This window comes from Melospiza georgiana, chromosome 10, assembly GCF_028018845.1.
Source record: "Melospiza georgiana isolate bMelGeo1 chromosome 10, bMelGeo1.pri, whole genome shotgun sequence".
Taxonomy (NCBI): Eukaryota; Metazoa; Chordata; class Aves; order Passeriformes; family Passerellidae; genus Melospiza; species Melospiza georgiana.
Genome location: NC_080439.1, coordinates 19,367,957 through 19,384,108, shown reverse-complemented (window position 1 = coordinate 19,384,108; position 16,152 = coordinate 19,367,957). Strand labels below are relative to the sequence as shown.

The window sequence follows — 16,152 nt, the reverse complement described above, 5'->3', positions numbered from 1 at the left end:
GCTCCCCAGGTGTTTGGCTGCATGGGAGGGAGGCAGCACCTTCAGGCTGCAGACACACTGGCTGTCCTGTGTGGCTTCTGTATGAAAAGGCTCCTGGTGCTGTCCCAGGGAACAGAGCTGGCTGCAACAGGGGAAGGTAAATTCAGCTGTTACTGTGGGGGGTGTCATGGACATGGTGGGAGCTCCTAGTTAACTGTGAGAAAACTGTAAGGGTTTATAATGCCCAAGAAGATTTTCCAAAGGTAAAGCAGGTTTAGAGGCAGAAGCTGTGATAGGTGAAGGGATACAGACACAGCTTCTTCAGCTTGCCCAGAGTCAGGAAACAATCCATGAGAAACAGAAACTCACTTGTCATAACGAGGAAAGTACAGCTTTGTTAGTTGTTTCCTAACAGTATTGCTACAGACTCCAACCTCTTGCCAGCACAAGGATTGGGCTTTTAGATCCTCTCCATTTCCAAACAGGCAGTTGCTCTACCAGGACATGCTGGAAACAGGTTTGAAAGCTGCTTTGATGAGGCTTCTGAGAATTTCCTTGAAGTCCAGTCACCTAAAAAAACAAGAGGTACAAAATAAAATCCCTTAAATAATGTGTAGCCCTTGAACTTAGCAGCAAGGCAAGTTAGTTACTTAATGTGTTCCTCAGTGCAGGAGTTGCCATAACTTACAAGCATTTGGAGACTGAGCTTTCAGACTCTTGTCTTGGGAGTAGTTGAGACTTTGAATCAGCCCTGTGCTCAGCAGCTGCATCTTGTTCCTTTTCATGACTCCAGTGATTTGTCCTTAGGAAGTGGGCCAGGTGATTGATAAAGCAGTCAGTTTTCTTTAGCACTACAGAGATGAAATCTTTCATGGGTTGGACAAAAATAGCACCTTGCTCCCTGAGACATGGGAGTAACATGGACATTTTGTTTCAGGAATCTGTGAAACTCCATTTAGCCCAGCTGGTTGTTAGAACTTTGAAGCCTTTGCCATGGCAGTTTCTTCCTACAGACTCCAGGTCACTTCAGACATATAGGGCAGAAGAGAGAACTTCTTCTCAAACCTTGTGGCATTTCAAGAAATTGTAAGTTTTAGCAGTGCAGCTCTTGCATCTGGGGTGGTGCCTTCCCAGGTTTACAGCAATCCCACATTCACCACCCCTCTACCCCCCCAACCAAACCACATGATGGTGGAGGGGAGAAAGAAGCCCAGAGAGAGTTTCCATCACTCTGGAGGCTGAGTGGGTAAGGGAGTGGAGTACAGGTCTGGTTGTGAAGCCTGGACTACATGAAAGCTACCTGTCAGTTTTGCCTTTAATAACTCCTTGAATTCCTACTACTACATGGGATGACAAAATGTGATGGTCCAAACAAGCACTTAAAAACAACTATAGTGAAGAGGGTGCTCATCATACTCATGATTTTGAATAGTTTATTAAATGAAAGGTGAAGCATCAGTTTTAAATTGTACAAAAGGAAAAAAAAACCTCATATTGTAAATGTACAATTTACAGAATTACTAGCAAAACCAATCAAGGAGACACTCATAATACAAAAACCTATTGACTGCAAACTGAACTGGAGACCCATTGCAGGTACCATGATAATAAATGTTTGTTATACAGTATTCTACAATGTTAAATTAGGAATCAGTTTTCCACACAGAGGACTGTGAAGCACAAGGTTTGTCTGAGACTCTGACTCAAACTGGGCAGCATCTGTTGTGCCACCATGCTCACAGAGTGACCCTGGGACAGGTCCTGCAGCCATTCCTGCCCCCAGGCCGTGGGGGTGCACAGAGGGAGGTAACAGGGTTTATAAAGTTCCAGCTACTTCTTGGATTAACAGATCCCCAACCCACACTAAGGAATGGCTGAATTACCTGGTCAAACATTTTTGGCAACCGTGTCTGAGAACTGCACGTGTTGTGAGAGCCAAGCTCAGCTGGGTGAGGTGCTGGGCTGGGTCAATTTGGGCTCTTTCCCTGCCCATGCTGGGCACTGAGGGGTTGGGCTGGTGTCCAGAAAGCTTGAAACAGAAAAAGCTCCGTGATTATTCTGCAGTTGCTAAAACCAAAGCACCTCTGAAACTGCTGTGCTCCAAGTGGGTCAGTCTGCTTTGTATCCCAACTGCTACTGAGTGCAGAAAGATGAAGCTTTTGGGGCCAATTGTTGGAGATCTGGAGCTGTGGAGGGCCAGCACTGCTGGTGCCAGGCTGGGTAAGGAGCAGCTACTACATCGAGTCATAAAATCGAAGCATAATGAAATTCCAAATTATTGAAGACATTGAAAAATATCTTAGTACAATGAATTAGCTGAGAATGTTTTGGGGTTTTTTTTGGAATTTTTTTTTTTGATGTTTTTAGCTTTTTTGAAAAATCATATTTTTTTTCCAAAGAATTACTCTCAATATGCACAGTTAACACTGAAAATGTAGCTGTAGTCCATTGTAAGCTTAAGAACTTCACCATCTAAGCACAAATTTCTATGCAGCACATACAGTACTTCTAACTGGCAAAATTAATTTACAAAAATAGCGGAAAAGGGTATTTACGGCATGGAAAGTAGACTCTGTTTTATGGTACAGTTAAAATTACTTTTAGTATGCTAAAGTGATCCTTTCCCCCACCCTTGAACTATTTTTTTTTTTAATAGGAAAGTTGCTGTTTATGTACCTTGTGTTGGCAGGCTTGAAGTAGGTAGTAAAAACAGCAAAGTGATTACTTGAGAACCATTTGTGTGTTTTACTGAGAATACTTTATTTGCTGGTATAAGTTGCTAAAAATGCACAGAGCAAGTACCAATAGAAAATTTACTGGTTTTGTGTCCCCATGTGCTATATAAAATGAATGTTACACAGCATCTGTTGGAAAAGTGGCTTCATGGACATCTCTTACTTTATGTCCCATTATAAATAAAAATAAATCTTCTCAAGAGTATAAAATCTGGGTTTATCATATCAGAATCTGAAATTTTTTGGCAGAGATGCACGTCATTAGAATTCTAACCTCTTCTCTGAGAGTGTTCTTCTCCATGCCTATGAGAGGACATAAGCGTACCATAATGTTAATCAAATCCAGTGTGTTCCAAAACACTTTTCTGTAGCCAGAACGACCTGCTTACAGCAGCCTTGCTAGTCAGTGGCTGATAGGCATAGGTTTAATAAAAATGGCTAGCTTTGAAAACATAAAAAGGCAAATGTTAAAACCGTTTTAAATTGTACAGCAGAAAAATAAAGTTAAAAAAGTTCTGTTTTCACTCAATGTTGTTTTCAGAAAACATATGTAGAACAGTGTTTATTTTGACAGCTGTCTTAACAATTTAAAACTTCCTCCTCATCCAGAAAAAAAAATCCGTATTAGGACAGTCAAGAACAGGGATACAAATGATTTTTTAGGTCAGCCCTTCTGAGGTGACTGGATTGGCCAACATTCCCGTGTGTCAATAAGAAGCTCCTCTTCTCTCCGTCACTACACCAAGGGGTTGACCTCAATCATTTGGTTAAAAATCAAACCGTATCACATCAAAAATGTGGTTTTCATACAAGCTATCACAGTATATAGGCCTCTAGCTCTAAACAATAGAGTTCCAAGTTTGTAAAAGGTCTTCGCCAGACTTCAGAACATGGGCATGCCAAATCCCTGCAAAGGGGGAAAACACAGCGGTTACTGGGTGGGACACTCAAAGCAGAGCTCAGAGCAAGCAGAAGGAACCAGCCCTTACTGAGTCGTCCTCGATGATCGCCGCCGAGTCGAAGAAGTCCGGCCGCAGCTCCGCGCGCTCGCGCCGGTTCCGCGACGGCGGCTGCAACACACGGGAGTTGGAACAGCACGGGACACACAGAGCCCTGCCTGCCACAGGGCCCTGTCCCTGCCCCACCTTCCCCTGTGCCACAAAACCTCTGGGGCAAACGCAGGACAGCACTCCCTCCACTCTTTGTTATTGAAAGAATGGTAAAAGCTGATGGACTCTAACTATGTGCTCACAGTTAAGGACTTGCCCAAGGTTCCTGCTGACTTAAGGATGTTTCTGTATTGGGACTCTAGGCCAGACTGCACAGAAACTCCCTCTTAACTCTTTATGCTTCAAGTTCATAGTGAAACGAGCTCTGACATGGTCAAAAATGGATTAACCAACAGAAAGGGTACAGAAGATACTGAAATATTTCCGAGGCTTAAACCCTTTGTGGTGTCCTTCCCCACAAGCACAGGAGTAAGTGTGAGCCTCACTGGTTTCATCAACTCCTTCCTTGCCTGGGATGTTACTTAGTAATTAAATGAGTGCTGGCAATAACCTCACTATGCAGCAGCCTTTCCCAAGACACTGTAGCCCAGTCCTAATATAACCTAGGGCTTGTTGTTTAAATGTGAAAGGAGAAACAGCCATAAAAATGGTGAAGTGTGTAAAGCAAACTGCTCCTTTATCCCATTTTGCAAGGGAGGAGTCATTTCCAGAGGGGAGGCCGGTTAAGGCTGTAAGTGCTGCAAGGAACCTCTCCCAACAGTCAGCACAGAACTGGAAGGGACTGAGGCTGCCAATGATGATGGGACCTGTTTGGGAGCAATTCCTGTTTAAGGAGCTCCCATCCACACACCAGTGCCTGTGCTCCCTCTGGCTGTGACCTAACTGAGACCTCGAGTAAGGATCCCCTGCCCAGCCCACCTCCTCAAAACCAAACTGACCAGGAAAGGGAAAGAGGGAGACCCATTGGCTGTGCCCATCTGACACATCATGGATGCAATAAAGAGCTTTGTCAGCACAGCCTGTAACTCAACCTGATCCTTGTGGGCTGACAAGTCTGAGGTGTGTGATGCTGCTGCTGGCAGAAGCTGCCCAAGAACACAGTCTTGGGAAGAAGGAACATTAAGCAATGCTCCTTGGTGTGGCTCTGGAACAAACCCTCTGGGCTCAAGCCTGCAGCTGGAGGCTCTGGGAAGTTCTCACATCATTACCACTCTAATGTTCAGACAACTGGAGGCCAGACTCAAAATTTTGGAAATTTTTGTTTACACTTCTAAAATTCCTTTTAAATTAGTTTTCCACTGTTTTAAACTTGCCATTGATAAGATTTACTGACCAGATCAATGACCATTGTGTCCTCGAATTCTTCATTCATGTCTTCTAGCTGGCCTCGTGAGGACATCATTACATCTTCAAAGATGGGCTCAGCGTCATCTTCCATTAGACCTCGTCTGGTTAAAGAGAGAGTCAATCATTTCTGGGCTAAAAAATTTCCTAGGCCTGATCTTTGTCATTAAAAAGAATGCTCAAATCTATCATTTAATGCTGATGCTGAGGGTGAAGCCAACAGGCTCTCTGGAATACCAAACAGAGGAAAATCACACATGAACTCCCCATCCCAAACCCTGGCCCAGGCTGAAGCAGCAAGTCCCACTGACAGCACTGTGACCAGCAACTGCAGTTGTTACTGGGCAGTAACTGCTCTTGTGTTTGCCTGCCCTTTTACCAAGGAGGAGTGACACTGTTTGCCAGGGTCACTGGTAAAGCCCTGGGACCCCAGCAGTGCCTTCAAGCCCAGTTCCAAAGGCTGTGAGGATTCCAGCCCCCCTGCTAAAGGACTCAGTGGGATCAGCACAGAGCATGTGGTGCCCCAGTGTTCAGCCATGTGTGTTCCCTCCATTACTGCACAGGGGGACACCTTGGCAAAAAGGATGGAGAGCACAGCCACAGGAACTGGCTCTTGGGCAGAGCTCCCAGGGAATTACACAGCACACAAACCATGGAACCCTCTGAGGAATGGGGAACTGCACCTTCACTGGGCCTGGTGTCTGGCCACAGTCAGAGAATGGCAGTGCTGGATCCATCCCAGCACTGCAAACTGTCCCTCTGCTCTCCCACAAGGGTGAAATGGCACAGAAACCACTGGCAGGGAGCAGGAAAGGGAACATTTCACTGGAGTCCTGCACATGGTGCTGAGGGCAGCAGCCTGTGAGCACTTACACTGCGTGCCTTACGCCACTTCTGCCTTTCATGTAGTTCATTCCTGTCCTGTCCTTTCGATTGAGATCCTCCAGCTTCTGCTGGCCCAGCCATGAGATCTGCATCTGGGGACTGACACACAGGGAGTAAGTTAGGACCCACAGCAGTAACAGTTCTGAGCTGCCTGGTCTGGGGCAGTTTCTGTCTCCAAGTTCTGTGTCTGGCCATGCTTCAGATTAGGATAATTAAATCCCATCCACCATTGTACACATCTTCTGGATTCCCTTCCACACTCTGTCTCCTCTCACTGTATGTGCACAAAAAAATCAATTAACTTGCAATAAAAGCAGGTATGGAAACACTGACATTGCTCCTCCATTAGGGGCAGGCACCTGGAGCAGGAGCACCTCTAAAGTTTCTTATTAAATAGTACTTTAGTGTGTCAGATGAGGCAAAATATGAGCAAGAATGGATCCAAATTAGTAAGTGACAAAAATATCACACACTGTGAAAAACAAATGGCTTTTACAACTTAAGGGCCAGTACCTCACCCATGTATAAATACCTTCCAGGCTGCCCTGCTGATGCCACCAGCAGCCTGTGACCCACAGCCAGTCTGTGCTCACCTGCTGCATCCTGGCAGCACCTGCTGCCAACACCCACTGACAGAAAATAACCAGTGTTTTCCCTCTAAATGGAGGTGATAAAATGGGAGCAAAGGGACAAAAAGAATAGATAACTTAGGGCAATTACCTCAAATCAGGAATTACTAGCTCAGCAGCTGGAAATTTAGAAAATATTCTGGTGTCTGGAGAACCTTAACTCTGATATCAGGCAGGGGGAAAGAAAAGAGAGTATCTACAGGTCTTCCAAAGAAACAATTCCACCCAGCCTGGGACAGAAGCACTAGGCTGATTTGACCACAACTGTATGGCTATATGGAAGTTTTAACATAGGGAATTTCTACTATTATTCCATTACAACATATTTTTCTGAGACCTGAAGACAATCCAAGTATTGCTGAGCTGTGGCCAAGGCATTTCTAGGTGGCTTTGCAAATCAGCACTGTATCTCTGGAGCCACAGGCTGACAATATCCCTATAAACCACAAGCAATTCCTTTGCCTGCCTGACTGTACCTGATGCTGAAATTCCAAGACTTACTTGTGTAAAAAATCCTGTTCAGATCCCTGCTCCGACTCGTGCTCCTGGATCTGCTCTCCCATCTGTCTGGTGTTCTCTCTCAGGACAGTGGAGGTGAGCTGAGGTGTCTGCAGTGTCCCTGGAGTATGGATGTTCTCATTCCTGTTCAGCCAGGAGCCTTCCAGGCTCTCATCTGGAGAGAGAACACTGAAATCACTGCTCAGTTCTGACCACATGCAGGGCAGCATTCAAACAAGTGTGCACTGAGGGATCACCTGGATAAATGCTTGGAATTGTAAGTTTTTCAGTTCTAATTTTAGATTCTGTTCTTTTAAGTATTACTAGCCTCTATTCCCAGCAATAACAACAATTTAAAGGGAACAAACACAAACCCCATGGCAAACAAAGTCATACTGCAGCACGGCCTCAGCTGCTGGGTATCTTGAACATAAACAAGCAAGGTAATTCCCAATTCCTGAGTTTACAATTGGAGATTGATAATCTCATGCACCTACAGCAACCAAGATACAGTTAAAAGCTAAGGCAAGGTGGAGCACAAACCCCAAATCTGGTCACTCCAGATCTTTAGAACAGTCAGAACCACTGGAGTGGAGCAGGGAGGTGACACTTAGCAATAAAAATGAGGTAAAGATGACTGATGGTCTAGCTGGGATCCTGTGCTTGTGTTGGGAAGGAAGCAAAGCAGAGAGAAGGGAAGAGGGAGGACTTGAGAATGGGTTAGAGCAGGAAGTGTGCAGCCAGAGAAACACAAAAAATTCAGTTGCTGGAGTGAAAGACAGGAGATGACAACACAGATGACAAGATCACAGATTTACTAACAGGAAATGCATGGTGAGAAAAGTAGATGGGGATCTCCATGGATCTGTTCACCCTTCCATTGCCTTTTACTACCCTTTAGGCATAAATGTCTAAAAAGCTGCCTATTTATTCTCAATTTTACATTTCAATAATTTTTATGTTAGGAATTTTTTTAAAAAACGTGTTGATTTTCTTAAGGCATTTTGAAGAAATGGCACAGAGCACATTTCCTCTCAGAAGCAACAGGGAATGTTCTCCAAGCCAGTCCATGCTGGATTTAGGTGAGAAAGGAACCTGAGGGGACTGGATATGGTTCTTTGATGCCACAGTAATTTCTGCAGTGACCTTTCTCCTGTTAGATCCTTTAGGGTGGAAATTAAAGAAACAAAATAAACAACAAAAAAAAAAACCACAAACAAACAAAACCCAAACAAACAAAAGTTTCTCAAATGGAAAGTGTTGGAAATCAATTCTCTCTTCTACTGATCACTGAAAGAGGGTGACATAAAAAGAGTATGAGATAAGGAAAGCCCCAAAACTACATCTTAAGCCTGAGATTTGCCTTACTGAGAGACAAAGATGCTACTACACACCCCAGGGTAAAAAAATAAGATATTGGTAAAATACAGTAGAATAGAATGAAAATGGCAACAAGAGGAAAGAAGAAAACCTCAGTGGTTGAATTCTGTGAAAATCTTGGCATCCTGAAAGAAGGAAAACAGTGCCTGAAGAAAGGAGCCAGTATTTTATGTACCTACATTTGAGGCTGGCTGTGAGAAGGACCTGGTGCAGAGACTGCTCACCATGAGCTGCAGTGGAGAATGGACCTGGCTGTATGGGCAAACTTTTGAGGAATATTATGGGAAATTGCTGTATATTCAGGCTAATGGACACTACATTCCCACTGAGGGATTGCCATAGATACTGAACTTGGAAAAACCCTGAAATTTAAGATCCCACTCACATCTACTGTATAGTGGAACAGCAAATTAGCATTCACAAAAGTCCACACTACAGCACACAGATTGACCAGGAACAGATGCAGCCTTGTAAGAAATTTGCTATCACAGCCAGATTCCTGATGAACACATCTGAGGTCCCAGGAAGAGTAAATGCAGACAAGACTAGATTATCAGTACTATTTTAAACAAAAATGGTGTCTTTTTACTGTTCCCAATGGCCCTGCAACAACAGAGATCTGTTATCAGAATTTCTGCCTGGAATCTGTTCCAAATCCCTGAGAATTAACAACTCCCCAGAGGGAACCATAGGCAGAAATCCAGCATTCCAGGAGTGAGAAAGAGCAGGTAACTCCACAGACACCAGCAGTAACAGCTTTTAACAGTTCTGATTGCCAGTTTTGGTCAAGACAAACAAGAACAGGGAGCTGTGGTGGTATTTCTATTAAAGACACATGCAGCAGAACAGATGCCTTGGTTGTGCCACATCCAGAACGTATCACATGTTTCTGCATGAACTGGTAGAGCCCCCTCTCCTGAGTGTCCAGCAGGCCAAAGCCCTGTGCCCTCACAAACCTTCCACTCTCTTTTTGTGGAGGGGGGGTCGGCCCTTCTTGTTCCTCACGGAGGAGGCCTTGCTGCTGCTGCTGCCGCTGTTCACTGACATCCTGTCGTCCTCGCCGCCCGTCACCAGCGAGTTCCGGTACGAGATCAGCGGCAGCCACACGTCCTCTCTCCTCTCCATCATCTGCTCTGTCAGGAACTTCTCCAGGTAGGTGTGCCTGGAAAGGAAAGACAAGGGGTACAGAGTGCAGCAATCTCCCCACAGACACCCGGATATGGCTGCTGTGTCAGCAGCCAGGCTGCATCAGAGCCACTGCTGCAAGGATGCAGGATGTCCCTTGGCATCCTGGAACAAGGGAAATGGGTTCGTCAAATGCAGCCATTTATTTTTCCATAAGAAATTTGAACACCTGGTCCACTGCCATGAAAAGTCCAGTGCACACATGTTCACTGAAAGGAGGAACCAACAACACCCTCCTGGTATGGAGGACATAGAAACTGTTTTCTTTTTCCATTGATTATTTAATTATGGAATCAGATGTAATCTCTAAAATGAACAAGCAAATCTATAAATGTGATTCTAATGAGTTTGGCTGCAGAGCCAAACGTTCAGAAGTTTGGTAAGAGAACTCAGGTACTTCAGCATCACTTCCTGCACCCCTCAGTCACAATTTCCTTTAACACCACCTTGCCAGGCTGCCAGCAGTGGGAGTCAACTCCACACATTCCACATGGAAAGGCAGGATTTCCTCTGTAGCTCATGGCAGCTCAGAGTTGTTACACAGCCCAGCCCCAGAACAGGCCCAGGAGCCACATTGCTCATGGGAGGGTGACATCACATCAGTTTTTTGATTCAGTGAATGGCATAACTTTGTTCAAGAAACAGCAGGTCCTGTCTACTCTTTTATTGAATATTGTCAATGCTTCCCCTTTCCTTTTCCATGTGTATATTAATTCCCAAACCTGGCAGCAATGGGAAAAATCTTAGTGTGTTCTCTATTTTATGGTACCCAACTGTGCCACTTGAGCTCTTCATGGCTTCAGAGAATCTACCTGCAGAAGAGTCTTGGAAAGGAAGAAGTTTTTCTGCCTCCAGCTTGTATTTATAGAACCAGATTGCAGATTTATGGCCAAATTGTGAAGGTGGAGAACGACACCACCTGGGAGCTCTTTACTGCCTGGATGCCAAACTTGAGACATCTGCTCAGCATTTGGGGGAGCTTCACACTGGCACTTCCTATCAACTCTGAGCTCAGTGGACCTCACTCACGTCGAGGCTCTGCTTCACCTGACACTCAGCCAAAAGTCAGGGTTCCATCTAAGCCAACTGTGTCTATGAGAGAAATAAGTGGAAATAAGTGCCTCCAAGGATAATCTCCTCTATTCTGCCCTACATTAGTTCCTGAGGATTTCCCTGCCTGTATCTGCCTTAATGGGTTTGTAACAGAGTGTTAGTACAAATTCTTTTCCTCCAGCTGAATGAATCTGGCACCTTACATGAACAGTTTTATGTGAAATCCATAGATTTGAATAAATCCATAAATGGTTATCACCACTTCTGAAGGTTACTCATAAAATGATTAGCCAGATTAACAGGCTAGAAAAACTAAATTAAATCAATGTGGCTGCTTCATTCCCAAACTGGAAGCTTCTCCCTTTTCTAGCCCAGAGGAAAGAGCCAGCAGCCCAGCAGAAGGAAGCAGGAGCCCTGTGGAACAACAGTGTGTGCTGGAGCCTGTCAGGGTGTCCTGGAGCAGTGCCCTGACACCTGCAGGCCCTCCCTCAGGTGGATCATTTGGGGGTTGAGGCAGGGAAGCCAAGCTGGAGAACCTGGGCAGGCAGGCAGCCACGTGTTCCTGAGACTGTGAGGGCTCCAGAGCACTTCTGGCTGCAGCCAAGAGTCCTCTGCTGAGTCTGGGGAGGGCCTCTGGGCCAGGAGGGAGGGAAGTGATGCTGAACAAGAGACTTCTCCAGCAGATGGTGGTCATGGACCTTCCTGCACACAGGCAGCCCCTGTGGTGGGGGAGAGGTCCCTGTGGATTGGAGGAGCTACAGAAAAGGGCAAATCCAGCATCCCCCTCCTGTCCTGTCAGTGGAGCACTCTGGGCAGGAGTGGAGCCACCTCCACAGAATCCTCACATGTCAGCAAATTGTGCTGACCCTTCTCATGGTCACCACAGCCTGTGGGGTCTGGGGCAGGGCTGAAGTCATCCCAACACAGCAGGCTGACACAGATCAGGCCCTAAAGGACCTATTTATTTTCATGATCATCAGATTCAGCTGAGGTTAATAGCCCAGGTATAGATATTCCACCACAGCAGTCCTTATACTCCTGAAGGAACAGCCACTGGTTGTGTTTGTGGGCAGGGGAACCTTTGAGAAAGAATTTAAATGGCAACATGGAAGGTGAAGGAACAGAATGTCCCAAAAAACTGAATTTCACTCAAAGGCTCAGGTTAACAGAAGCTGTCAGGGGCAGCATGATGTAACTTTAAATATCAGACACTGGAAACTTGTGGAAGGGCTGACCCTGCTGAAAGGCTAAACTTCACTAAATTCAACAGGAAACAGGCAGACGCACTTGAACCACCATGTAGAGAACCTACAGCTCAGCTAAGAAGACAAGCCATAAAATCCTTTTATCCTTAAGCCCTGTCCTGAGGAAGAGGATAGAGGCTGACAAGATTCCAGGATATAACAATGGAGAGCAGATGCACAAATGGAGTGCCAAGCCAGCCTAAGTGGATCATCCCATTCCCTAGCTCCTTTAACTGTTTGTCCTACAGTGTTCACTGACTTGAAATTATTGATACAATGAAATTATTGATACAACAAAAAAGTGAAATTGGTTCAAGTGTGTACACAAAAATTATACAAAGTTAACCAAGCTGCATTTCTTACTGCAAAGCTGTAATGTTCATAGTTGTTAACCCTAATAGAAAAGTCCTTTAAAAGAAATGTCTTCACAGAAAAACATCTGTCAAACCTTCACAGCAAGATCTGACAGAAAGGATCAGTTGAGGCCATTCCAGCTGATTTTGTGTTGACTAACATTCAGTGGGGTCACAGAACTGACTGGAAAGGCACCTATAACCATAAATCAGCAGATCTGGCAACTGCACTTCTAAACTGGTCACAAAGTTATTCAGTGAATTTAGGTCCACACTGAGCACATAGTGCTTGGCTGGTGTTTCACTGGAGTCCTCTTCCAATATATGAAAAGAAACAACAAATATAGGTTTACAATTTCTGTAAATAAAGGCAGAAACATGTTTCTGCAGTGGTGACAACCTCTAAATTCCTTTCACTGCTGATGTGTAATTTCTTTTCTTCTAGCAAAAAAAAGGACTTTTTATTTTCAATATCCCATGAGAAATTTTAAATAACATTGTTTTGGGAAGTCTCAAGCTCACCTCATTAGCGAGTCTGATTTTTCCTTTCCTATTTAGTTTTATTACTTTAAAACACAAAAAGATGAGTAAGTATGTATGTGAAATGTCTCAGGGACTTTCAGTAGCCCCTGTTAGATTGTAGGGACCTCAAAGGAAAGAGTTGGAATCCACAGTGCAGGGATTAACAGAGGCCAGGGAAGAAAACAGAGCATTACTTACACAGTCTTTTTATCCTGTCGCAGGAGTTTGGAAGAAAATTCACTGAGCACTTCCAGGAAAGCAAGGTTAGGAGGTGGATAGTCTTGTCCTTTCTGATTCTGGTATTTGAAGGCAAACTCTATGCCATCTCTACAGTACAGAAATATTAACATGTTCAGACATTTCCAACAAAAGTCCCCAAAAAATCCCCAAACCCAAAAAAGCAGAAAAAGAAGCCCAACCCAACACAAACAAGTTGCCCTAAATCTGAGCTGAGTGATGAAACTGTTTGAATCCTCAGGTCCCATCACAAGGTAATTCCCCATTAGCAGCAGACAGCAGCTTTTGGACAAAGGGGAATGCAGAGTTCCCTGTGGATTTGTGAGACCCCCTCAGATAAGCACATGGCCAGTCCCTGTAAGAGGGAACTGGGCAGAGCAGGAGCTCCATGGAATGTGTCAGATCAAACAGGAGCCAACTCTGCAGCCAGAGCAGAGAACTGAGTCCCCAGAGCAGGGACACGCTTGGTTCTGCTCTGTCACCTGTGACTGAAGAGAGCACTGTCCCTTCCCTCACCCAGCAAGGCACAAGTGTCCCCTGACCCCTGCCTGGCTGAGGACAGTGCCTGGTGCGTCCTGACCGAGCCATGCTGATCTCGGTGTCAAGGACTGAGTCTCTGAGACACCAAACATTAGCATTTGAACTTTTTTATGGCATGGCAAAGTTACAATTTAAATTTAGCAGAACCTTTCCATGCTTTTCTATGCAGCAGTTGCATAAACATTTTCAGTCCACTTTAAAGGACTTCCTAAAGATTTTTAGAGTACCTTTACATAACAGCCCTTGGTTCCTCCAGAATCCACATTGTTGTGGAACAAAGAACCATACTCAGTTGTTACACACAACCCACCTGAGATAAACATAACCATGCCAATAAATTCCAATAAATAATTAGGTAGCAGCTAGTTTGTTTCCTTTCTACCTACATACATGTAGACCCCTCCAATTAAAGTAGAAAAAAATATAGAATTATTCCATATAATTGCCTGTTGAGATTATGTATCCTGAGAAAGGGAATGCTGAACAGGAGTTTTAATCTGAAGTAGTGTAAAAATCCAGTTTATTTACCACCACTCACTTGTGTAGTGTGGCCACAGCCTCTCTTGTCTTGATCTGATCCAAGCCAAAAGTGAGGGCAAACCGCCGGGCCAGCTCCTTAATGCCACTGACGTGGGCAGAGGTCCTGTCCAGGTTGGGACCTTGCTCCTGAACAAGCTCATTGAACAGCTGCAGAGAGAGTTCAGAGGTTGATATCTGTGAGCTAGGAAACACTTTCATTGAGAACGGCTTGGTTTCTAAACCTGCTCCATCTGAGAATGGCCTTTGTGATGACTGAGACACAATGGAGTCCCTGTCACCTGCCAGAATTTCTTCTGTCCCTCTGCTGTTTGCCAGCTGTCCCCATCTTGTACCTGTGTGGAGTTATTTTGGTGCAATTCTGCACCCACCCTCCCTGAATTCCATCTATCATTCTCCCAACTCATCAAGAAGCTCCTGCATTCTCGTGCTGTTCTCTTAGCACCCCCATCACCCATCAGACTGGTGGTGCTCTGAATTTGGGGATCCAAACTGCAGCTCCTCCACTGTAGCCTCAGTGCCTCTTTGCCCAGCTCTGCTGCCTCCAAGGCTCTCCCAGCACAGTACTGAAGTGCTTGATGCTTTTCCAGCCAGTTCTACCTCTCCTGGCACTGCCATTTACACCCCATCTCTCACTGGTTGCTGAGAGCATCCTGGCAGACAGTGCCAGTGAGGATATTAAATCAGGCTCCATTACAGCCACTGTTTCTCTCATCTCCACAAGCTCTGTTACCATGTAATTAATGACAGCAGCTTAATTGGACAGGATTCCTCCTTGACAAATCCACACTGGCTGCTACTTGTCACTGAGGCTCTTGCAAAGAGCTCCTCTCATTACATTTTTCATGGAATTTTGTCAGCCTGACTGATCTGTGGCAGCTGCTTCCTCCTCTCCAAGTCTTGCAGACATGGGCTGCTTTGACACTCTCTGACTCTTCTGGAAGTACATCTGTTTTTCTCAGGTTTGCACAGATCTCTCTCAGCTTCCAGATTGCTACAGCAAATCCCTTAGGAAGGGATTTGGGGAGGTCCAGCTCATTTGAAAGCATCTAATTAGCAGAAGTAATTTCTCTGTGCAATGGCTATAGCTGGTACTTCAAGGACCTAAGTGGTATTTAGTGCACTTTGTGCTGTTGCTTGATAGATTTCATCACCAGGCAGTAATTTATGGGTGATGCAAAGAGAATTTTTCTGGGAAAAAACATGTCTAACAGTATTGGAAGACTTAATTAGCTCGAATTTTGAAAAATTCATCAGTATTTAGACAAAGTATAAGGAAGATGCATTACTTCAGCAAAGGTTAAGAAGAAAAAGCCATCCTAATTCTTCTTGTTGACTCAGGATCAATAAACAAATGCCATGAATCAGCTTGGATCAAACTGCCTCCAAGGCTCTTCTATCCCTCCCTTCCATTTTTACCTGCCCAAGCCTTGCCAGTGTGGGCCTATGGAGACAGAGATTACTGAGACACAGGGGCAGTGACAGTGTGAATTGGGGAGCAGGAAAATGAAAAGAATGTCCTAAGGAAATGCAGCATTTCTGCTTCCCTGTAAAGTGCATCAGAGGAAATCCTGGCCAGGGCTTTTTGCAGTGAGGCATTTCTAACAAAAAAAATCAATGCTCTTACCTGTTGCAAACTGAGAATGAGTGTCTTTGCACACTGGATTTTATCTATTTGCCTGGTTTTGCTCAGGGTTTCCTTAATGATATCTCCGTAGTCATTGTAGTACTAAAAACAAATGTGAAAAAAAATTCAAAAACTTTTAATCAAAATCTCTTATACTATTTCTTACAGTTTTCCCAAGAGAAAGATTACTTCTAATTCTTGATTTGAAAAGGCAGCAGTTGCTCAAATCCAGATTTTTTATGTGAGTGGGGGGCAACATTTCAGTATCAAAATTTAAACCAAACCCTGTGATAAGGTAGGGAACTTCTGTATTTATTTTCTTTTGTAACAAACATGTTGAAAACCCTACAAAAGAGCATTTCCTGCCCCAAACTAAGCACTTGATGAAGGTGAC

At 44.6% G+C, this 16,152-nt stretch overlaps 1 protein-coding gene across 3 annotated transcripts in view; it reads right to left on the bottom strand.

The window, feature by feature from the left end:
* Positions 1-1,395: 1,395 nt before the first annotated feature.
* The window catches only part of STAG1 (STAG1 cohesin complex component), a 150,850-nt gene continuing 136,093 nt past the window's right edge, over positions 1,396-16,152 (bottom strand). For all 3 annotated transcript variants that reach the window (XM_058031617.1, XM_058031615.1, XM_058031616.1), the window contains 9 exons: positions 15,759-15,860; positions 14,133-14,281; positions 13,016-13,144; positions 9,417-9,622; positions 7,084-7,255; positions 5,942-6,052; positions 5,058-5,172; positions 3,704-3,784; positions 1,396-3,621 (listed from right to left, as the gene is read on the bottom strand). In XM_058031617.1, coding sequence (XP_057887600.1) covers positions 3,598-3,621; positions 3,704-3,784; positions 5,058-5,172; positions 5,942-6,052; positions 7,084-7,255; positions 9,417-9,622; positions 13,016-13,144; positions 14,133-14,281; positions 15,759-15,860 — 1,089 coding nt within the window. In that variant the 3' untranslated portion in view covers positions 1,396-3,597. The remainder of the gene's footprint in view (positions 3,622-3,703; positions 3,785-5,057; positions 5,173-5,941; positions 6,053-7,083; positions 7,256-9,416; positions 9,623-13,015; positions 13,145-14,132; positions 14,282-15,758; positions 15,861-16,152) is intronic.